The sequence below is a fragment of the Misgurnus anguillicaudatus genome, chromosome 5 (assembly GCF_027580225.2).
Source record: "Misgurnus anguillicaudatus chromosome 5, ASM2758022v2, whole genome shotgun sequence".
Lineage (NCBI taxonomy): Eukaryota > Metazoa > Chordata > Actinopteri > Cypriniformes > Cobitidae > Misgurnus > Misgurnus anguillicaudatus.
The window spans coordinates 13,475,455-13,498,938 of NC_073341.2; the positions used below are offsets into that span (position 1 = coordinate 13,475,455).

At 37.3% G+C, this 23,484-nt stretch overlaps 3 protein-coding genes across 3 annotated transcripts in view; 1 reads left to right on the plus strand and 2 right to left on the minus strand.

The window, feature by feature from the left end:
* The window catches only part of nr6a1a (nuclear receptor subfamily 6, group A, member 1a), a 113,563-nt gene extending 99,700 nt beyond the window's left edge, over positions 1 to 13,863 (minus strand). The window contains exons 1-2 of the mRNA XM_055168135.2: positions 13,619 to 13,863; positions 10,780 to 10,821 (exon numbers count right to left, since the gene is read on the minus strand). Coding sequence (XP_055024110.1) covers positions 10,780 to 10,821; positions 13,619 to 13,679 — 103 coding nt within the window. The 5' untranslated portion in view covers positions 13,680 to 13,863. The remainder of the gene's footprint in view (positions 1 to 10,779; positions 10,822 to 13,618) is intronic.
* A 703-nt stretch (positions 13,864 to 14,566) lies between these two features.
* On the plus strand, positions 14,567 to 18,025 carry retsatl (retinol saturase (all-trans-retinol 13,14-reductase) like). Its single transcript, XM_055168926.2, has 11 exons — positions 14,567 to 14,783; positions 14,867 to 15,049; positions 15,424 to 15,665; positions 15,739 to 15,934; positions 16,464 to 16,658; positions 16,741 to 16,860; positions 16,940 to 17,078; positions 17,156 to 17,265; positions 17,353 to 17,516; positions 17,586 to 17,742; positions 17,810 to 18,025. The coding sequence occupies exons 1-11, from the start codon at positions 14,624 to 14,626 to the stop codon at positions 17,953 to 17,955; spliced, it is 1,812 nt and encodes a 603-aa protein (XP_055024901.2). The 5' UTR covers positions 14,567 to 14,623; the 3' UTR covers positions 17,956 to 18,025.
* Positions 18,026 to 18,206: 181 nt separating this feature from the next.
* On the minus strand, positions 18,207 to 22,952 carry LOC129414819 (protocadherin-8). The gene is made up of 4 exons (XM_055168925.2): positions 20,300 to 22,952; positions 20,131 to 20,210; positions 19,867 to 20,000; positions 18,207 to 18,690 (listed from the first exon to the last, which is right to left on the minus strand). Exons 1-4 carry the CDS (start codon positions 22,658 to 22,660, stop codon positions 18,365 to 18,367), a joined length of 2,901 nt encoding a protein of 966 aa, XP_055024900.2. The 5' UTR covers positions 22,661 to 22,952; the 3' UTR covers positions 18,207 to 18,364.
* Positions 22,953 to 23,484: the final 532 nt, after the last annotated feature.

Sequence of the window (23,484 nt, forward strand, 5' to 3'; positions counted from 1 at the left end):
CACACAAGCTGATGTTACAGTAAGTGACAGCGGGAACAGTGTGACCCACTTCTGTTTGACCTGGAAGCAATCCTGCAGCCTGATCCCGGTAAACACAGCAAACATCAAGCAAAGTATGCTTGAAGCATAAAAGAAAACACTGCATCAAATCGTCAAAACAGGTTTGCTGTATGATCGAAGTGGAGTCCAAAAGACATTTTCCATTGTACATGTAATGCAGTTTATCATTTAAACAGCAGAAATAAAATTTTCACTAAAAGTGTGCATAAATTACTGAATTTTGGTATTTGCATGTCCATTTTTTGCTTTAATGACAGCATGCACTTGAGCTGTTATAGGTTCTGCATTTAGCATAATGATCTGTGTTACAGTACCCCTGCAAGAATGTCCCATTATACATCGTATATACTTAAATGAATGTGAAATTGAACTTGATCAAGAAATGATGAAAAGACTCTTAACTATGTGTTTACCTTGTTTATGTGCCTTTTGCAAAGTTTAATTTAAAGGGATTATTTACTTTAGTTTACTCACCCTCATGTCGTTTGAACCCCCAATGTCTTTCTTTGTTCTTCAGAAACCAAACACAGATTTTTTTTATGTTGTTTTGGGTTTTCTGGTTACTACACTGTAAAAAAGTTGATTCGACTTAAAGGAATAGTCTACTCATTTTCAATATTAAAATATGTTATTACCTTAACTAAGAATTGTTGATACATCCCTCTATCATCTGTGTGCGTGCACGTAAGCGCTGGAACGCGCTGCGACGCTTCGATAGCATTTAGCTTAGCCCCATCCACTCAACGGTACCAACCAGAGACAAAGCCAGAAATGACCAAACACATCAACATCTTTCCTATTTAAGACGAGTAGTTATAAGAGCAAGTTTGGTGGTACAAAATAAAACGTAGCGCTTTTCTAAGCGGATTTAAAAGAGGAACTATATTTTATGGCGTAATAGCACTTTTGGGAGTACTTCGACTGGCCTGAAAAGTCCGCTCCCCTTCTCCTTCTCATAATGGGAGAGGGAGGGTGTTACTGCGCTGAGTCGAAGTACTCCCAAAAGTGCTATTACGCCATAAAATATAGTTCCTCTTTTAAATCCGCTTAGAAAAGTGCTACGTTTTATTTTGTACCTCCAAACTTGCTCGTATAACTACTCGTCTTAAATAGGAAAAACGTTGATGTGTTTGGTCACTTCTAACTTTATCTCTGATTGGTACCATTGAATGAATGGGGCTAAGCTAAATACTATCGAAGCGTCGCAGCACGCTCCAGCGCTTACGTGCACGCACACAGATGATAGAGGGATGTATCAACAATTCTTAGTTAAAGGCGGAGTCCATGATGTATGAAAGCCAATGTTGATATTTGAAATCACCTAAACAAGCACGCCCCTACCCCAATAGAATCTGGACCTTCTGTTGATAGACCCGCCCCACACATACGCAACCCGGCATTAGATATGAGTGGCTCTACGTGTGTTTTGGTAGTCGGCCCGTCTCCTTTCCAACGCGTTTTTCAAACATCGTGGACTCCGCCTTTAAGGTAATAACATATTTTAATATTGAAAATGAGTAGACTATTCCTTTAACTCTTTCCTGCCTATTGACGAGTTAACTCATCAATTAAGCAAAAATGATTTCCTGACAATAACAAGTTTTTCTGGCAATCCGTATTTCTGCTATTATGCACCAGGTGGCGCTTTACCCTACTTAAAAAAACCTGGAAGTATTCCCTTAGGGCAAACAGTAAGAACTCCATGTATGTTTTGTTCATCGCTCTGAAGGGCTTGTTATAGTTGTGCGTAGGTCCTACAGCATAGCCGCGACTTCCGCGGCGGTTTTAATTTATACTTTTGCGTTGTCGTCTGCGTCGACGCGCAAACACACGCGCAAACACTGGTAGGCAGTAACCACGCGTGTAACCACAGTAGCAGCGCGACCGTCAATGAAGAAGAAGAATTGTGTATGATTTGAGAAAGACCAGCAATGATGGAAGTAAATGAACAGCGACTTTTGTTGCAGTTTGAGTTAAATCACTCCTCAACTTGGCTCATCTTTGTTTTCACCGTCGCAAACGGAAATACCTATGACGCAGTTTTTTTACCTGACGGGAGGGGTTCTGGTGGACCAATCACAGCGGTCCGCATAGAACTGATGCGCTGTTAAAAATTTTGCGAGGTGCACGTCAGGCTACGCAGAGCTACGCACAGACTACGGATAACCTAAGGCGTAGAGCTTATGCACAACTATAAATCGGGCTTGAATCTGAAAATCCTTTCACAAATAGCAATTATCTCAGCTTTTTGCTCAAAATTTGGTATTTTTTGAAGAAACCTACCCATATTTGAGAGGTGCTAAAAATGGAACAAATAAAGAACATTTGGCATTAAACTTTTGTGAAAATCATATAAATCATAAATCTGGCAACTTAAAAAAAAATGCTTGTGGGGAAAGAGTTAAAAAAAAGTAAGTTTCCTAGTTGCCATACATTTTTTAGTTAATTCAACTTAAAATATTAGTTGCAAAACTTTTAAAACATTTTTTGAGTTAAATATTTCTAAGTAGAAAACTTTTTTGAATTTTAAGGCAACCAGATAACTTACTTTTTCAAGTTGAACCAACAAATCTTTTTTACAGTCTATAGGAGTAGATGGGGACAGCCTCCTTAAGCTTCAAAAGAACCCAAACATTTTAAATAACTCCACACAACTTATATTGTATATTTGAATTGTCCTAAAGGCATACAAAAGAGTTAATTAAAATATAATACATTATTTTCTTTCAGTGCACATTCTCTGTGTCTGAACTGTTGTTTAGGCAGATTTAGGACATTTACTTGAGTACTACTGAAACAACAGCAATATCCACAAGAAAGTAGAGGAGTAATGTCTTCAGAAAACGTAAAATATATGACACAAGTCAAGTGGAGTTGTTTATTTAACACCTTTGGGTTTATTTTGAAGCTTAAAGGGTTTTCTGGTTACTATAGGAGTAGATGGTGACCGCCTCAGTCACCATGCACTCCCATAGAAACCAAAAATAACATAAAAAATTGTATCTGCATTTAGGTTAAACAGAACTGAGAAAGATATTGGGGGTTCATTTTTAGGTCAACTATCCCTTTAATTCCTAGAATTAAATTCCTCTTGACTTTTTGAACCTACTGTATGTACACATAACACTTAAAGTCACAGGACTTTAATTAAAGGGAGCTTGCACAATGTCATAGAGACTTGTGAAACAGTAAAACAGTAACCGCCTATAGAATAGAAACTAACCTTAGTGCCTCCATAATAAACACCCCGACAACCATGTTTAACACCCTACATAACGGCAGCAACTTTTGTTTGCTAATCTTGGCTTTCATCAGAGCTTACTAAACCTAACTTTGCTGCACGTATAATATTACATTATTTATTATTTATATCATTATTTTATCAAAAAAAACTTTTTGTACTGTGACACATCTGGGCCAACATTTAAAAATGGTTTTAAAAGAAAGTTAAATGGAAAAAAGAAAGCAACAGTGAGTGAGCTAGAGAGCAAGAGAGAGAGGTATGTGTTTGGCTCTGTTATGTGAGGACAGCATAGAAGCATGTGTTGGAATGAAGCCAAATGTCTGCATCTGGGTGCCGAGTTCACTGAGGGCACATGACAAGCAAAAGCCCTTTATATTCAGCCCTCTGCTCTCTGTCGCCCCCTGTGGTCATCATCATGAACTGCATCTAACCTCACATGACATTGATTGGGTGGCTTTAGAGTTTATGCTTTGAACAATATAAGTTATAAATACGCATTCTCTTTGATCTAAGTCTACTATATTTCTTATTAACCTTTCCTTGCAAGTGCATGTGTGTGCACTTTAAAGAAAAAATATAAAGTTTGTAACTAATAAAAAAATACAAAGCAGAAACAAAGTGTTTGCGTGTGTTCCGTTGCATGCACAGGTCACAAAACACAACCCTTGCGCCAGACACAACAACCAGACACAGAGTGTGCTGCGACCCTAGGCACAAATCCAAACAAAAACATTTGATGCCTCCCCGGCTTTAACACAACACCCAGCGTGCTGACTGCCCCCCTTTCCCTCTAATCCCATTGGTTACACCAGCCACACACACCGGCGATTGGACGGGGAGCTAGAGTATCCATGGAAACGAGAGGGATGGATAAGGAAGTTGACAGGTTGCTCAGATTAAGGCCAATACTTTTCTTTTGTTTGGGGTTTAGGCCCTACACAACTCTATTAGCACTGAAACTAATGCTGAACTCATCCCACAAACGCACACACAGTCATAGTGACAATTTACTTTACAGCCCGATCTGGATTAGACATTTTGCAGAATTAAAGGTGCAGAAGAGTGCATTGTTACAATGTGTTAAAGTGTTCTCTGATATCTACATACATAGAAGTGCTGGGGCTGTATTAAAGGCAAAAATTATCCAGAAACGTTTTACATGTCCATTTACAACCCTAGAATTTGCCCTTAGAATGAAATGGTCTATTATTACCTTATTTGAAATGGTCATAAATAATAATGTTGAGCTCTGCTCTGATTGGCTGTTTCTCAGAGCGGCTCATTTCATAGAGACAGAGCGCCGTTATGCAAATTTGAAAACCACGCCCACCGGGGGGGAAATCAATCCAACTGTCTCCATTGACTTTGTATTGCGAGAAGCCGCCTCCTTGTCATTTCTGGCTTATAACAAAAAACTGAATAATGCCTAAAAGCTGCTGTGTGACAATATGTACAGCTAACAAGCCAAAGAACCCAGAAATAAGTTTTTATAAGCTGTCGAGCCGTAAAACCCAGCCTTTAAGGAGAATAAAGTGGATCGCCGACTACGTTTCCCCCTAGTGGACGCAGTTCTACTAATAGAAGTACTATGAAAAGTTGCCTGTATCCATTTTTGTGTCTTTAAACGCTCGTTTTTTGGGGTCGACAGCTTTCAAAAACTTATTTACAGATTAAACTTAAAAACAGAATAATACCTAAAAGCTGCTGTGTGACAAGGTGTACATCTAACACGCCAAAAAAATAAATAAATAATTTTTTATAAGCTGTCGACTTCAAAAAACGAGCGTTTAGACACAGAAATGGAAACAGGCAACTTTTCATAGTACTCCTATTAGTAAAACTGCGTCCAATAGGGGGAAACGTAATCGGCGATCCACTTTATTCTCCTTTTAAACTGGGTTTTACGGCTCGACAGCTTATAAAAACTTATTTCTGTGTTCTTTGGCTTGTTAGCTGTACATATTGTCCCAAAGCAGCTTTTAGGCATTATTCAGTTTTTTGTTATAAGCCAGAAATGACAAGGAGGCGGCCTTTTGCAATACAAAGTCAATGGAGACTGTTGGATTGCTTTCCCCCCCGGTGGGCGTGGTTTTCAGGTTGTGACGCGCTGCGCTCTGTCTCTATTAGCTCTGTGTGTGTGTGTAAATAGAGGATACAGATTTTGAGGAATAATCAAATGTTTGTAGATTGTTAATAGACGTTTCTGAGTGTTAAGTTTGTGTTTTTTCAGTATGGACCTGCAAAATATAACTGTAACGAAAACAGTAGAACTTTAGCCTAAACGCTAGCATATAGCATTAACTAGCATACAGTGCTAACTCAGTAGTCACAACTTTGTTTTATCATTGTAACAACATTGTTATTAATTTAATGTGTAATTTAATGTTGGGGCATACATCTCGACTGTAATTTCACAATAAGTGTTATGTTGTGATTGGCCTGTTTTTCAGCTGTCTTTTGTAAACATGAGGTTTACATAAGAAGAAGGATACAATTGTGTTTGAGGCTCGTGATATGTCATTACCGTGTACACAATTCTTATTATTCATCTATGCCTAGATAAATACAGTTTTACATTCTATGGCACCTTTGAGGGGGATGTGGAGTGGTGCAAAACATCACTTTTAAAGGAATAGTCCATTTTCTTAAAAGAAAAATCCAGATAATTTACTCACCACCATGTCATCTAAAAAGTTTGATGTCTTTCTTTGTTCAGTCGAGAAGAAATTATGATTTTTGAGGAAAACATTGCAGGATTTTTCTCATTTTAATGGACTTTAATAGACACCAACAATTAATACCTAACTGAAGACTTAACAGTTTTTTCAACAGAGTTTCAAAGGACTATAAACGATCCCAAACGAGGCATAAGGGTCTTGTCTAGTGAAACGATTGTCATTTTTGACAAGAAAAATAGAAAATATGCACTTTTACACCACAACTTTTCGCCTAGGTCTGGTCCAGCGCGACCTAACGTAAATGCGTAGTGACGTGGAAAGGTCACGTGTTACATATATAAAACGCACATTTGTGGACCATTGTAAACAATAAACTGACACAAAGACATTAATTAGTATCATTCCACATACAACAACGTAGGAACGGTCCTCTTTCTCCACACTTGTAAACACTGGGGCGGAGTTTCGCGTTCGTCTTCTGTGACCTCTTGACGTCAAGACGCTTTCAGGGCCCGATCTAGACGAGAAATTGTGGTTTAAAAGTGTATATATGTTATTTTTCTTGTCAAAAATGACAATCGTTTTGCTAGATAAGACCCTTATGCCTCGTTTGGGATCGTTTAGAGTCCTTTGAAACTCTGTTGAAAAAACTGTTAAGTTTTGAGTTAAGTATTAATTGTTGGTGTCTATTAAAGTCCATTAAAATGAGAAAAATCCTGCAATGTTTTCCTCAAAAAACATAATTTCTTCTCGACTGAACAAAGAAAGACATCAACATTTTGGATGACATGGTGGTGAGTAAATTATCTGGATTTTTCTTTTAGGAAAATTGACTATTCCTTTAAGTAAATTTATTGCTGCGATAGAAACATAAAACTGCAAATACACGACTTACTGGGCAATCAAATAGTTTATATTTGTACGTTTTAATAGACTAATAAATATAGTAATACATTTACATTTATGCATTTGGCAAACGCTTATAAAAGTGCATTCAAAATATAAATGTTTAGTATGTCAGTGTATTTTATACAATCTTTCGTGCTGCTATCGCAATGCTCTATCAATTGAACTTTAGGAACACCTGACGTAGATACAGGAGTGAGTTATTAGCGATTATTTACATTATTGGATTGAGGTACATTATTTTGGGGTACGTTCATGAAACAAATTTGATGAATGCATATATGCCTGGTAAAATGCATTGAACAACACTTTCCTGTAGTTCAAATGGTACAGCATAGTGCTAGCAACACCAAGGTCAAGGGTTTGATTCCCATGGGTAGCATATAAGTCAAATGTGTAGCTTAAATCTACACTGTTGCACTAAACTTTTAAGTTTAATCAACTTAAATGTACAATTCATTGCAATTTTCTAGACTAATGAGGAGTTGCTAAAAAGTTGAAATTAATTGTAAATTCAAGTTGATTTAACTTAAACAATTAAGTGCAACAAGAACTTTTTACTGTAAGTCAACAGTAAGGCTGGATTTTTAAAACCTCTACTACGTCCCTAAACTCAGCCAACCTCACATTTAAGTCAAAAGACATAGCAGTACATTTTGAAAATGATTGGTCAACAAGAGGGCCAATGTACATGAAGCATTTAAAAAGGTCAAAACAAAATAAAGTTTAGCGGTTTGGGATGAACATTAACTACTTTTGTAGGGACTGAACAGAAAGAGTGGCAATATTACAATAAGAAACTCAAGGAGTTATAACAGCCAATGACCTATGAAACAGAGACAGCACAAGAAACTGTTCACAATGAGGACATCTGCTGGTCAAAGACACCAAATGCAAAGAACTTGAAAGAACATAATTACAAAATGCTTTGGTAGTAACTCCTATATGCAAGATCCAATATTGTAAATTTTATTAATACAATACTTCTTTTTAATTTATATTTATATTGCCGTCTATGACACCGGACATGGACATCAATTGCACACAGACAGGACATCTAGTAACTAAAGTGGTTCAAAATTCAATTCATAACATATTTTTTAGGGGCAGGTAAGTATGAATTGAGATAAAACGCGTAGTGTTTGAATATCTTGTTTATTCAAGAAAAATTTCGACAATTCCAGTGATTTTTCTAATTGTTGAAGCTTGAGAACTTTGTTTCCTGGGCCCATTTCAGAAAGGTGGTTAAGTGAAAACTCGGAGTATGATAACCCTGAAATGATGGAATTTCTTTGTTTTTCGTTTCAAAATGGGAGGTAGGTTAAACCTGAGACAGTGGGGTAAGTCAAGACTGTTTCAGAAGGAGAGGTAACTTATACTCAGAGTCTGTTTCCGGGGTAACTTACACTCTGAACCTAACCTGGTCAGAAGCAGGTTTTATTCTGTAACCTCAGAGTTTCTTGTGGTCTCCTCCCCATTTTTTAAAGGAGAAGCAGTGTTTAATTTTGTTAGTTGCTTTAGTACATTCATTCATTGCACACATTTTTATTACGTACCCTGTAAAACATTTTTATCAAATTGACAGTGAAAATCATTTTAACTTACTACTTTACATTTTTTATATTTTACACTAAACTTTCAACTAAAAATATAAATCAGTAAATTGAATTGACTTGTAATGTGACTAAAATCTCATGTGCTTTTAAAGAGGATCCTGTAGATGATGTTGCATTCATTTGTAGGAAGTTACATTTATGTCGCGAGAGGATTTTGAGAACCCGAGTGGTTTTTTGTCATATCCACTTGCATTTATGTGAGCGGTATTATTTTTCTTTGCAGTCATTTTAGATATATAAATATCCTTAATTGACTTATATCGGCCATACTCTTACATCTAAACAGTTGCCTTTACATTTCTTATGTATCCGCTCATTATTATCGCTATAGTGGGTAGTGCTGTGCACAGTGGTTTGGGCAGACGTACTGTCGACGACATGAGTTCAAATACCGACTTGGCGTATTTCTGCTTTATTCATGACAAACATTTGTAAAGTTCGTAGCCTTTTATGCCTAATTTCATTTTTATCTGAGCTGCTGTCATCTTTTTGTCCATGGGATTGCATCTGCATGCAAATTAATATAATAATGTGCAGTCCTCCGTTTATGTACTTCTGATGTTTTAACCGTGATGTAAAATTAAATGTATGCATTTACTAGAGTAGCAATTTCCAACAACAACAACCTTTTCTTTAAAATATATGCTCGTAAGCATGTAAACTTGCAGTAACACTATCAGTTTTAGTAGTAAAAAGGATTCAGCCCTCTTTTTTTTAATGTGCTGTTGCCATGGTGAATCGTAATATCGGAGCTCCATTGATGATGGCTTTTCATAGTGGTCGTGCACGCGCTTAACTCAGAGTCAACCTACTCGGAGTCGATTGAACCAACTCAGATCAGCTGTTCTGTAACCGAAAACTCAAGAGTTTCCTATCTCAAAGTAAGTCAACTCAGAGTTCAAGTTTTAACTTAGAGTTGGTTGAACCTGCTTACTGAAACAGGCCCCAGGTGGACTTATAAAAACTCTGACTTCCACAAATAGCATAAGGCCAGCAAATAAGTTTAAAGATGACTGCTTGCCATCTTTGAGTAAATGTACATTAACCGGTTTTACAAAGACAAAAAAAGGAATAGAAGATAAAAATTTAAAATAGGGCTGCATAACAACTAATTGTTTGCGGGAAAAAAAAGTTTTTGTCTACATCATATATGTGTGTGTTATAATAATTATGTGTATATATATAAATATGCACACATGAATAATTTTAAGAAGAAAATCTGTTTTTATATTAAGTATTTATATTTATATAATATAACATAAGTTATATATAAATTTAAATATTTCTTAAATATATACATGCATGTGTGAGTGCATTTATTATACATAATTATTATACACAATACACACACATATATTATGTAAACAAAAACTTTTCTTTTGCTATAGATTAGTTGCAATTATTACGCAGCCGCAGCCCTAGATTGAAAAGAGATACAGGGAGATACAAGTGCCCACAAAGTTAAAAAGCTGATTCACAAAATGTTTCAGAACACAGATGCAAAATAAAAGTGGAGATAGTGGATTATATAAATGTATACAGATGACAAACATGCCCCTCCCACACCCCCATTTTACAGCCCTGTCATGCTATAGCTCATAAATCAATTCCACGTGTCAGTAACAATAAATGCCTTTCTCTAAAACACTGGTTTAACAAGTCCCCCATGCCTCTTCTCCCTGATCAGAGGTTTACATGTGGCAGTCACGCTAAGGTCAGCAATGGTTGAACTAAAAACGACCCCAGATGCCACCTGGCACTACAGATACAGACAGTAAAAAACTAAAGGAAGAAGAAAGAGAGAGAGAGACAAACAGAGTCTAAACAGCATCACAATGCCACAAACACTAAAAAGGTAAAAAAAATTAACTTGAGCTGAACCTGGTCCTAAACATCCTAAAGGACCACGATAAAAAGGCACCAGATCCACCCAAAGTTAGTCAGCTTATAATAAATACATTTTCAAGTTTTTCTAATTGTGTCTTGATGTAAACATTAAATTGTTTTGGACATGAGTTGCACTACAGATTGTTGCACCACACAGCCCCCTAGTGGACATTTAATGTTGATACACTATAACCTGAACAAAGGATAAAATGACAAATGGAGTTGAACAAATTGTGAGTGCACCAAACCATTAAGCAGAGCCATAAACAATGTTTAAATAACAACAAGCATAGCAAGAGTTAATTTATTTATAAAATCAGAATCAACTACACTGATCTAATTTAAATAAACTGATCTACTTTTTTGTATGAAATAAAATTGGACATACCTATCCCATGATCCTCTGCATCTAAAGGCTCACCATAGAAACCTGCAGAGATAAGAAAAACTTAATATTAGCTTTGTATACAGTTTTATCATGAATGTGAGACATATTGCAGACCCATTTGGTGTCCAAACGTAAGTCATATAATGATGTGGAACAAACTTTTTTTTTTGCATGATGAAAATAAAATTAAAAGACACAAGTTTTCTCCCTGTTTGAAAATATACAGGTGCTATCTTAAAAGCTGGTTGAAAAGTTTACATTTATCCTTAGTGTGCAGAGCTTCCTTTGCAAAGGAGCGTCATATAACACCACACCAATATAGATCTCATCCTGTATAGCGCTCAGAAAAAAATATAGATATATGACCAAAACTCGGTATATAGCCCTGCCCTAGCCATAAGAACACAATAATGTTGACAAAACTCTGTTAACAAAGTAAAGTAACATATTTGACAGTACATAGCAGAACTGACACGTTTAGTAACGGTCAACACTGTTATTCAACTTTGCTAACGGATTTTGACAATAATAGAATTGAAACAGAAAATGATTATTAGCTATATGACACTTTTTTTACAGAAAATGTTATATTATTATGGTCTGTAACATCTTGTGATCCATGAAAATGAATACAGAAATTTTAAATCATTCAAATATAACAATTTAAAAAAAGCTTGAAAAAAATAATGACTTTGGACACCAAATGTAGCTGCAATTATATAATCACACACATACTCTTTCATACACTAAACCAAACACATTCATTTGGATTATATGAAAGTGAAGCTGAAATATTCTTTTGGATGTAAAAAAAGAAGAAGAAGAAACACCAATAGTACTGTAAACGGTCTTAATATCAATCCTATCTTCAACTCTAACACCTCTCAAAAATGGCAAATGACCTTGGGCATTAACAGAAACAAATTTTTTAAATGCCATATGGCAGTGGCTTTCAAAAGCATCACATTTCCATCCACACAAGCTATTTTTCTGTCCTTCAGACAGCCCACTGAGATCAAACAACTGAATTTTATGGCTCTAATCTGGCCAATCTAGGTCAATTATAGGAAGGTGTAAAATGTGGAACAGCTCAAACTCACACTCTTAAGTTGACGGGTTAAAACACTGATTTCATTTAGATAAACATGTTGGGAGGAAACTTAAAAGCAAAACAAACATTTACAGTGGAACTGATTTTTTTTAGAAACATATGGCAACCTGTACTGTCAACTTCAGTCACTTCACATGCTTTCAGTATCTGAATCTCTTGGCCATGTAAGATTGTGAGGGATGACATAAAATAATAATGTTGCTTATTGAAGTTGTTGTAGGCCCAAATATGCAAATATTTGTTTAAATGGCATTTACATTACATTCATGGATTTGGCAAATCATAACCAACTGAGCCACAGAACACTATTAAGGTTTTTCAAATGATTACTTTGCCTTCCACGGTGGATATTATTTATTTATTATTTATTTATTTTTGATATTACATAAAATTTATTTTAAGCATATAAATTGCTTTATTCATGTTCACAGCCTTAAGATAATTTGTAGTAACGTACGAAAATGCTTCATTATTTTGAATCTTTATCTAGCTAGTCAGAATTGACTGAACTACATGGATCAAATCACAAACAAATAACCTGGCAATTCCATTCAAATCTCAACCTTACCATGAATAAACAAAGTATTAAAGGAATAGTTCACGCAAAAATAAAGATTCTGTCATAATTTTCTTCTCCTCATGTTATTCTAAACCTGTATGATGTATTTTATGATATGTCAGTGCAAGTTGTTTTCAGTTTGGACAGCTCTTACATTTATTTTAGTCTAGGACTAGTCTAATCCCTGTCCAGGAAACCACCCCTTAGTGTCTTAAAATACCCATGCAAGGTTTTTAATTTTTTATTATTATTATTTACTTAGGTAAGCAGAGAGTTTAGAATTGTCACATCCAAAATGAGAAATGTCACATGCATAATGCTATTTTTTCTCATAAATGTGCACACAAAATTTTTATTAAATAATTGTTTGTTGTTTTTAGAAGCCATCCCTTCTTCATTTGTTGAGTATTACTGATTCTGGTTTGTGCATTTTTATTCGCATAATTAATACAAACTATGTTGTCTCCCAAAAATGTTTGTCCGTTTTGTCAAATCTATCAAACATGTATATTTCCTTCATCTAAAACAGAAATCACATGCGTAAACTAATTTTTTTGATGGACTAAATTATTAGAGGTGTATGAAAACATAAACAGATGGTTCAATATATTGATACTTCTCTAATTTTATTTTTTGACTAAAAATGTCACATCCATAACCCATAACGTTGGAACTGCTCAAAAGCAGCTAATCAAATATTTATTAGTATTTATCAGTATTTAGGCTTAATTGTGTGTCACAGATAAGAAAGGTTGTTCAGATAAAGCAGACCCAATTCCTGATGTCCTAAAAATGTTCTGGATGGGGGTGGTGTTACCGTTTCCCCAAGTTCAAAAGTTCACCTTTTACGAGCTCTTTAGGACCAGTGACCCGTGCACAAAATAAAACTTTCCTGTTGTTGACTCATTTCTTTCTCACATTAATTTTTCCTCTCAAATAAATCGTGAAAAAAAGAATGGCAAAAAACAATCCCCCCTACTGTAATGATGGCATCATTGCATGGCAAGATCATTACATCACGATAATTTGTTGGATTATTATAAATAACGGTAAATAAAAAAGTAAAGTAATCTATAATGTTACGAAACTTAATTAAAATGTCACAACAATCGTTTAAAAACAAAACAGAAGTGTGATATATGACACACGTGAAATGACACACATCTCACCATTGCCTGTCGTCCCAACTTGTGTCTTGGATAAGTGAATCCCGTGCGTCTTTTCCACCATGTCTCTTGTTTTTCTTTATGCAGCTTGCAGTTTTTCGTATATGCCGTTCATGCCACATACAAAACGAACAGAATTCAGTGTTTACAGAAGCAAACTTTTATCATTTCTGATGTTGCGATCAGAAGCCCAGTAGCACAAGCGTGCAGCTGCATCGCCAATAAGTGTGGGCGTGGCCATCTGCGCTCCCAACATTCCGCTGCCAATCAAAGCCATCCGAGAATGACGTAACAGAAATGTAAAATCATTTTTATTCGATGGGTTTTGTGGCAGGTTAGGACACAAAAAGTGTTTACTGTAGAGAACAATATAAATAGTATTTAGTATGTGTTTTATAATTTATTATAAAGTTTATCTAAAACATTTGGCAATAACTGGCAAAAAGTCTGCCTCATCATTTTTATTTTCCTCACGTTGATGTTTGATTATTTTGCTGTTAAACGATTTTATAAGGCAAACTGTTATTATTTGAGTGTAGTTTCAAGTGTTGTGCATGATCATGACCTAGCCTGCTTAAAAACATTAATCCATTAATTATTTTAACACTTAAAATAACGGGTTGCTTCAACGCTATGTGAATTTAACCCATTTGTGAATTTAAATTAAGTTTTTTCCATATTTTACCCTACCTAGTTAAACATCCAAGTTTTATTTAAAGTGAATTTAAAATTTTAAGATGCGCTGCGCATCAAAGTATCGCGAGATCCATAGATTCCAAGGCGCTCTCGCGATATGTCGATGTCATACGCCGATCGGTCTGCGCAGAGCCTCATTAAATCAAACACACGTATACCTTATGAGCCCTACGTTGACCCGATAGAGGCGCTAATGTTAATTAAATATGCACAGGAAGTATCCAATCAAGTCGTGAATAAAAACACCTGGAAGTTTATTCCTAAACGCTCTCGACTGAACTCGGTGTTGGAGGTGTCTGGCTTTCTGTTGCAATGAGGTGGCTCTTAATCTTCCTAGGATGGTTTGTGGATTGGGCGCGTGGGACATATTGGTATCTAGTAGGTAAGAGAAGTTCATTATGCAAAACCACTCAAAGCTCTTCTGGCCCTCAAGATGTTAGCCAAGCAACAAAGGATGCTGTATTAAGACAAGGTAAAAGTAACTTACCATTGTGTATTTGATCAATGGCTATTAGCTACTATCGCAATATACTTAATGTGTGTTTTGTATTACAGAGTTTAGCCGGGATGCCATACAAGCCAACCTGGATGTCATTGTCATTGGTAGTGGTCTTGGTGGGTTAACAGCTGCAGCTTTGCTTGCCAAGCTGGGAAAACGGGTTTTGGTGTTGGAGCAAATGGATCAGGCTGGAGGATTGTGTCAGTCTTTTAAAGAAAAGGGCTTTGATTTTGATATGGGTATGCATGCTCTGCTTTCCACTACTAGTTGATTTAATTGATTATCTTGGGGATAGTTCACCAAAACTGTTAATTTATTCTCTTTCGTTTTGTTATATGAACCTGTATGCATTTCTGTTCTGAACATGAATAGCTATTTTGTGCAATGTTTGTACCCAAACCGATCAGCCCCATTTGCTTGCGCAGTAGTAAAAAATACTATGTAAGGCAATGGGGCTTATGATCAGTTTAATTACAAACATTCCTCAAAATATTTATCTTTGTGTTCATAAGGAAAAAAATGTGTACAGATTTTTTGTTTTTGGGTGAACTCCCTTTAAGGTGTAACAATATGTTGCTGTAGTGTTTGTGTAACAATCTAATGTTACCCCCAGCATTTCACGGCCTGGGGCAGGTCCATGAGAACAGCCTTCTGAAAGTTACGTTTGACCAAATCACTGACGGCCAGTTGAAGTTTGCCGAACTCGAACCTCATGTGGATACAGTCGTCATTGGAAAAGGGCAAGAGGCCAAGAAGTACACCATTTATTCTGGCAAACGAAACATGGAGGCTCATCTAAAAAAGCAGTTTCCTAATGATGCAAAGGCTGTCGAGGAGCTCTTCAAAATTACCAAGGTTGTTTGTCAGCATAACTTCTGGGTGTTTTATGTCTGCACATTTTCCTAAATCTTTTCTTTTTAATCTATAGATTTGCACAGAGAAAATCCATATGTTGTGTATGCTGAAGGTATTCCCTCTATGGTTTGCTCGGGTCATACTGGCGACTGGGATAGTTGACTTGATCTCTCCGATCTTCAAGTATGCAAGATCCAGCACTGCAGATGTGCTCCGTTCCCTGACCGCTAACAAGGATCTCCAAACCGTTTTTTGCCGCTTCTTCTATGGTGAGATGTACCCTTCTTTCACCTAACTCATTCAATCTCACCGGGTCCTGTTTGCATGATTCGAGCCCCTTAATGTGAAAAACCCATCTCTTTGTGGATTAATGTTTTCTACATAATGTAAAGAACATTCTGTGAAATTTAACCTTTAACTTTAGTACTAGCTGGGTTAGGTCATGTCAGTTTTAATTCAAGGACAATAATTGAAATCAAATTTCACTGGCAGGGTGGCATTTGGTTAGCACTGAATCTTTTAGTTTTGTTTTAATATTTAAAATGGGCATTCTTTTTAAATTGTTACTTATTGAGCTTTTATTCTTTTTGCAGTAGAAATTAGTTTAAAATTTGTATTTCCAGTTAAATTTAGTTCCTTATTTACAAGGCTATACTTTTTTACCCAACATTTAAAACCATGTTTAATTGGTGTAGTTAACCATAAAATATGCTTAGTAAGCGCTGCTGCTAGTGATGTGTTACCGAGGTTTTGGTTCTAGTTGCTTTGGTGTATAACTTTTCTCCTGTGCCTATATAGGTTGTTCTCCTAAAAACGCAAGCTGTGTGATCAATGCCGTACTCTTCCATCACTTCAAGCGTGGTGCATTTTATCCTAAAGGGGGTGCTAGTGAGATCCCTTACCACATTATCAAGTTCATTCAAAGGCATGGTGGCCAAGTGATGGTTCGAGCACCTGTCTCGGACATACTTGTGGAGAAGGGAGCTGCTTGTGGTGGGTGATGTAACAATGCAATTTCAGTCACCAAAAACTTTGATTGGGTTGTTTTGAAATGGCAAGTTTCTTGTTTTGTTAGGTGTGACTGTGACCAGAGGTGATTCGGAGGTTACCATTAATGCCCCTGTTGTAATTTCAAACGCTGGTGTATTTAATACATTCCAGAAGCTGCTTCCTCCAGAGATCCAGACCCAGCCAGGTTATATTTTGTTTTTTTAATTGTTTTTACTGTTATCGTCTTCAAGTACCGGTATTGAATATTTGCCTCTTTCATGCAGAAATATTGGAGTGCCTACAACATCTAAAACTGAGCAGAGGATTCTTTCAGGTGTTTGCTGGCTTTAATGGTACACAAGAAGAGCTTGGCATCACTTCGACCAACTTCCGTCTCTTTAAGAACAACGACATCGATGCCATGTAAAAAGCTACTTTGTCAAAAATGGCGATTTTGTGTACATTCAGTGTCTTTGTTTTAAATTTGCCTCTGTTTCTAGGGCTGATGAGTACTTTAACTCTTCCCAAGAGGCAGCCCCTGATAACATACCAATGATTTACATCTCCTTCCCCTCTGCTAAAGACCCCAACGCAAAGGATCGCTTTCCAGGTAAGGTGTTTTGTGTTATAGTGCATGCATTGTGGATCATTGTACCTTTTTTATAATCCATTAAATGGAACTGGTTTTGCTTTAAAGGTCAGACATGTATGGTCATTCATACCATTGTGAAATATGAGTGGTTTGAACAGTGGAAAGACCTTCCTGCGGCAGACCAGAAGGCCTATGAAGACTACAAAATGAGGTTTGCCAATAACATCTTTGACTGGGCCTGTGAACACTTCCCCAAACTGAGAGAGAAGGTATGGATATGACCATTTTTGGTGTGTTTGTCTCTTTGAAGTTGGTTTTTAGCAACTGTTTCTGTTTAGGTGGCAGTGCTCCATGCCGTCAGCCCGATCAACATGCATGGACTAGGAGCCCCACGTGGAGCCATGCTGTCAGCGGACCATGATTTGGAGCGAGACCAGCCTTTGAACATTGCCAAGACTAGGAGCTCTACACCCATCAAAAACCTCTACTTGTCTGGTAAGTTTTATAAGTGTATGCAATTAGAAACGTATATAAAATTATATTTTTTTTTACTTTATCACAGGACAAGATGTGTTTTCAAATGGTTACGCTGGTGCCGTTCATGGAGGGATTATCTGCGCTTCTACTGTTCTTGGTCACGTGCTTTACATAGATCTTATGCTTCACAAAAGAAAGCTGAAAGAGAAGGCTTCAAAAAAGCTGGATTGAACCTTGTTTGCCCGTGACAAAAATGTAGTGCATGGCTCCATTTCTCAAGCAAATAAATCTTTCAAAGGCATATTTTGCAATTGGTTGTTTATTTACACAACCTGCATGGCACAAATAAGAACAGCATAATGTCATGTCCTTTATTTCCCCTTCAGTAAATATAAATTTAAGGCATTCATGTGAAATTAAGTTAGACTTGGTGTGCTTTGAGAAGTGAGGGTGTGAAATAAAGTGACAATCCCAGCTTCTGGTTATTTTTAAATGTAGTATTTATTTACATTAGTTACAAAGTAAACACTATATACACAAAATTAAATAGTTTGTAATATTACTATATGCTCGTTTAAAGCTCGCTCAAAGTGTTTGGTCAGTCTGTATTTAATAACTGCTTTGGGACGTGATCAGTCTTTTAAAAAGTGGTTGCTGATGGTGTTGAGGTGACCTCCACTAAATCCTCTGGAATGATTTGTGGTAGTCTTCCCAGGTGTGAATGGGGATTGTGGTGGTGATTGTAGTAATCTGGTGAAATGGTTCCAATTCTGCATGACACAGGGTCTAGAAAATGTCCAGGTGCTCTGGGGTGGGCTGAAGGAATTGGACGTTGATGGGAGGAATAATAGTTGCACGTTGTTCGGTAGGCTATTTGGTATCCACTGCTGCCGGCACTGAAGCTGTGTGTTGGGATTCCCTTAGTTTCTGGTCCCAGTCCACCAAGTGGTGCAGAACAGACTGAATCTGAAAAAAAAGCATTCATCTGTTATTTATGGCAGTAGTGTTGATGCTAATCATTTCAGAATGCATTAACTTGTGTTTTCTGTCACACAAATGCATGTTACACTAATGTAATAGCAACATGGTTTTCATTGTATGGTAGATACATGGGCTCCCTCTAGTGGTACGCAGTGGAGTCACATTTAAATTCATAGGGATAGTTCACTCAATTAAAATTTTAATTTACTCATGTTTTGCAAACATGCACTGTAAAAAATATTCTGTAGAAATTACAGTATTACAGGGTTTTACTGCCAGTAGCGCACTGTAGATTATACATTTGTTATTTACTGGCAACAGTTTGTTTAAGGTTAAATGAACAAAAAATGTCTTTATTTTCTACAGTAAGTTACTGGCAACCAGCTGCATAATTACAGCAATTGTTTTGAAGTGTATACTTCTGATGAAACCAAATATTTGGGGAATGTTTGTATCCAATCAGAAGCCCCATGGACTTAAATGTTTTCATAAGTCAATGGGGCTTCTGATCGGTGTGGTTAGAAACATTCCTCAAAATATTCATTTATCAGAACAAAAACTTAGGTTTGCAACAACATGAGAGTGAGAAATGGCAATGAACTATCATGTCAAACTGTTAAGTACAATACATTTCATTTAATCTTTAAGTGCTGTACAGTTTTTATTTAACCTTTAGGTACATTTTAATTTGAATCAGGTTGTAAGCAGTAAGCACAGTGCACTGTATGAACTGTGTATTTACAAAGTTTAAAGTGAATGACTCTGCACTGCATAGCTGGAGATGAGTAGTTAGGCCTACTTCGGTACTGCATTTTAATGTTTAATATTATATTGGTCTCTTGACTTCGAGAGCCAAATATTTTCTGATGTGGTACTTGGTGTAAAAATTGAGAACCACAGTACTGTAACATCAAAATAATTAAAACTTTTTCAGAAGTTACAGCAAGTATTTACTAGTCAAGAATAGTAAATTAACCTTTAGTCAATTTAATTCAAATGAAAAATGATACGTTTATTTACAGTGTAGAATTACACTCTAAAAATGCTGGGTTATTTTTTATCCCTTTTTTGACCCAAGGTTGGGTTGAAGTCAACCTGTTGGGTTAAAAATAACCCAGCTTTTTTCTCATCTAGGCAAGGATGCTCACAACAAACACTTACTCATAACTCGCCGATGTCCACTACTAGAAATTTTTGTGTCTGCATCTCCACTGATATTGGAGTCTGTGTCATTGATGTCACTGTCACCTTTCCCACTGTCCCTTATGCTTGTCTGATCAACAGTATGAATCCTGCTGTGAAAATATAAAAATCCAAGACTCATTATCTGATTTCCACATAAAATCACTTAATTTCAAATAAATGATAGTAAAAAATTATTTTCTAAATTTCACAATGTATTGCATAAAATTATTCACAACTAACCTTATGTGCTGGCTGTGTCTGTCACCTTGCCACATAGCAACCGAATCAAAATGTGTCCTTTTTAAGAGGGGCTGGAACACCTGTATGGAAAAAAATGGGATAGATTAGCAATCTGTGGATGATGAATGACTGAATTGCCTAAAAGTAAATATACAACAAAAATCTCTACCTTGCTGTCTGAATCTTGACTATGCTCCTCATAAGATGAATCCTCTCTTGTAGAAGACATCTGTTCAGTGACTGTAGCACCAGATTCATGAAAACTGCTGGAATCCGACGAGTCAATACTGTTTGCCGAGACTGGACTCTTAACAATGACTCTTTCCAATCTATTATTCTTCTCAAAGTATGATTGAGTTGGTCTGCGTGAGAAAGCAACTGCAATAATGGCAACCAATAAGAACGTGCAACCGGCTCCGAGAAGAACAATAATGATAAGGGAAGCATTGAGGTTGGTCCTCTCCTCTTCACTTTTTTCCACATCATTCATATCAAAAGATACAACCAAATGTTCATCAGATAGCTCTTCCTCTGTGACCACGAAGCGTATAGTGGCGGTGCAAGAATAAGGTGTCCTCCCGCCATCAGTGACCATCACTTTAATCTCTAAAGAGTCTCCTTGTTTATAACTCAAACTGTATTTCAGCACAATCGCACCTGTAGTTTTGTTTATGAAAAACATCCTTTCGTTGTCTTCCAGCAGGCTGAAAGAAAGCTTACTGTTCACACCATCATCCATGTCGTGAGCTTTAACTGCAAGTGCAACATAACCAGCTGGAGCGTTGTAGGGTAAAGGCACATCTGCAGAGCCATCGACCAAAACAGGGTGAGAAATAAAAGGAGCATTGTCATTTTCATCCACTATTTTGACTTTTACAAGAGCTGTGTTTGACCGAGGAGGTGAGCCGCCATCTGTAGCCTCGATAACCAAATCTATCTGCTTTAGATCTTCGTAATCCAGAGATTTGAGGGTGTATAAAGAGCCAGAAGTGGAGTCTACTGAAACATAAGAGTTTAGTGGAGCTCCATCAATCTCATTGCCAATAAGTTTGTACGTTACATGTCCATTTGCACCCTCATCTGGATCACGTGCGATTAAAGTGGCGATATAAGCACCTGGTCCTTTGTTTTCCATGATTGAAATTTCATAAACAGTTTTACTAAACAGTGGTGCGTTGTCGTTTTCGTCGCTTACCCTAATAGTGTACTGTCTCGAAGTGATGAAAGGCGGAGAACCCAAATCTTCAGCAATGACGGTCATATTGTACTCAGGAATCTTTTCTCTGTCAAGATGAACTGTCGTGACGATCATAAAAGTGTCACCATAAGCCTCTTTAAGTTTAAAATGTTCGTGGCCATTTAGTCTGACGCGCATGCGCCCGTTGCTCCCGGAGTCCCTGTCCGTGGTGCTGATGAGAGCGACGAAACTCTCCACCGCTGCCGCCTCCGTGATGTAAGCCACGCCCTCGCTCGTGGATGCCATCGGTTTAATGTGGATTTTTGGCGGGTTGTCGTTGACGTCTAGAATTTCGACGGTGACTTTGCAAGGGGACGGGACAGAGTTAACACCCAAATCGTATGCGTGTACATTCAGCTCGTAAGATTTTCTCGTCTCGTAGTCTACGGGTGATTTAAGGGTGACCGCACCGGTAAACGAGTCAATAGCAAAGGTGTTCTGGATTTCATCGGGGACCCCATTCATGAAACCGTAACGCACGTCACCATTCACGCCGCGGTCTGGATCAAACGCGTAGAGTTTAAGCAAAAGATGTCCGACAGGCGCGTCCTCGTGAAGCTCAACTTTAAGTGAGTTTTTTTCAAAGCGAGGGCTGTTGTCGTTGGAATCCAAAACGTTTACGGTGACTGTTACCGATCCCACCTTCGGAGGATTTCCGCCATCACTCGCCGTAATTTTAAGGGTGTAAGTGTCTTCAACCTCGCTGTCAAGTTCTTTCACCAAAATGAGTTCGGGGTACGCAAAGCCCTCCTCCCCAGTCTTTGTCTCGATAATGAAGTGGCTGTTGTGAAATAGACTGTAATCTCGGACACTGTTGTTTCCCACGTCCAAGTCCTTCGCAGCTTCTAACGGGAACTTCGTGCCCACGGCCGCGTTCTCGGGGATCTCGAGTTGTATCTCGTCACGCGCAAACCGGGGAGCGTTGTCGTTAATGTCTCTCACTTGGATTTCGACGTGAACAAGGTGAAACTTTTCATTGGAGACCACGACAACGTCAAAGTTGATGAGGCATACCGGAGATCTTCGGCACAGGCTTTCCCGGTCCATGCGTCCTGCCACCGTCAAACACCCGTCGTGCTTTCTCATGTTGATGAAGGATTTCTCCTCCTGCATGAAACGGAAGATTGTGTTCAGCTCTTCGGATGTGTTGATTTTCAGATCCAGAGATAAGTTGCCAATGAAAGTTCCTGGTGTGGCTTCTTCGTTTGTATAATATTTGATGGTTGTGCCACTCACTGTCCAGAGTGTAACAACAACTAAACTAAGTCTCGCTAACATCTTTCTTGCCTCCATGTTTATAGGAGATTGTATTAACACGCCATCCAGTGCAGGGTTTCTGTTGTGTTCAGGTGTCCTCTCAGTAAAGTTATCACCAAAGTGTTTGCCATTACTGAATTTAAGTCTGTGGTGTATGCAAATAAGAGCTCAGATCAGCCAATGAATGGTCTTGCTTGGATGCGCCAAATGGTGCTCGCTCACTTTTGTCACCCCTTTCAGGGCTGAAGGTGTGAACTGCGTTTACAAACGGCTTCCTTATGTTTTTGCAGCCTGTTAAGTCTAGCTAGCATTTTGTGTTTATATCAACACAACTCACAGTGTAAAAAAATGATCAGTAAGCCAAATAATCAAAATAAGTTAAGCAATTTCAAATTTTAAGTTACAGCATTACTAGCCAATATTAATAATACTAAGCTGGAATAACTTAAGCCGATTTGATTATACACTCTAAAAATGGCTGGGTGTTTTGACCCGTAATGGTTAAATGTTGGACTAACACACCGCTGACCCAATGCTGGATTGTTTTAACCCAGCTGCTGGGTTATTATACCATGGTTGCATAACAACAACCCAACATTGGGTAATTTTTAACCCAGCATGGGGTTATTTTTAACCCAGCGGTGTGTTCTGTCCAATATTTACCCATTATGGGTCAAAAATAACCCAGCCATTTTTATAGTAAAATGTAAGGCAGCAAAACATTTTACAGCGTACCAGAAATATTTTCAATAGTCAAGTTTGCTCACATTCACATTACATTTCTCTAATAGAAGCTTTAATATTTAGACACTAACAAACTGCACATTTGTACATTTGTTGTTCAATATGTGTTTAAGGTC

Bases quoted from the DNA above. Each gene is read 5' to 3' on its own strand.
- retsatl (XM_055168926.2), top strand. From the start codon at position 14,624: ATGAGGTGGCTCTTAATCTTCCTAGGATGGTTTGTGGATTGGGCGCGT. The intron at 15,050-15,423 runs GTATGCATGCTC...TGTTACCCCCAG, and splicing joins GGGCTTTGATTTTGATATGG to CATTTCACGGCCTGGGGCAG. The intron at 17,743-17,809 runs GTAAGTTTTATA...ACTTTATCACAG, and splicing joins CAAAAACCTCTACTTGTCTG to GACAAGATGTGTTTTCAAAT.
- LOC129414819 (XM_055168925.2), bottom strand. From the start codon at position 22,660: ATGGAGGCAAGAAAGATGTTAGCGAGACTTAGTTTAGTTGTTGTTACA. The intron at 20,001-20,130 runs GTTAGTTGTGAA...ATATTTTCACAG, and splicing joins AGACACAGCCAGCACATAAG to CAGGATTCATACTGTTGATC. The intron at 18,691-19,866 runs GTAAGTGTTTGT...CTTTTTTTTCAG, and splicing joins TGGACATCGGCGAGTTATGA to ATTCAGTCTGTTCTGCACCA.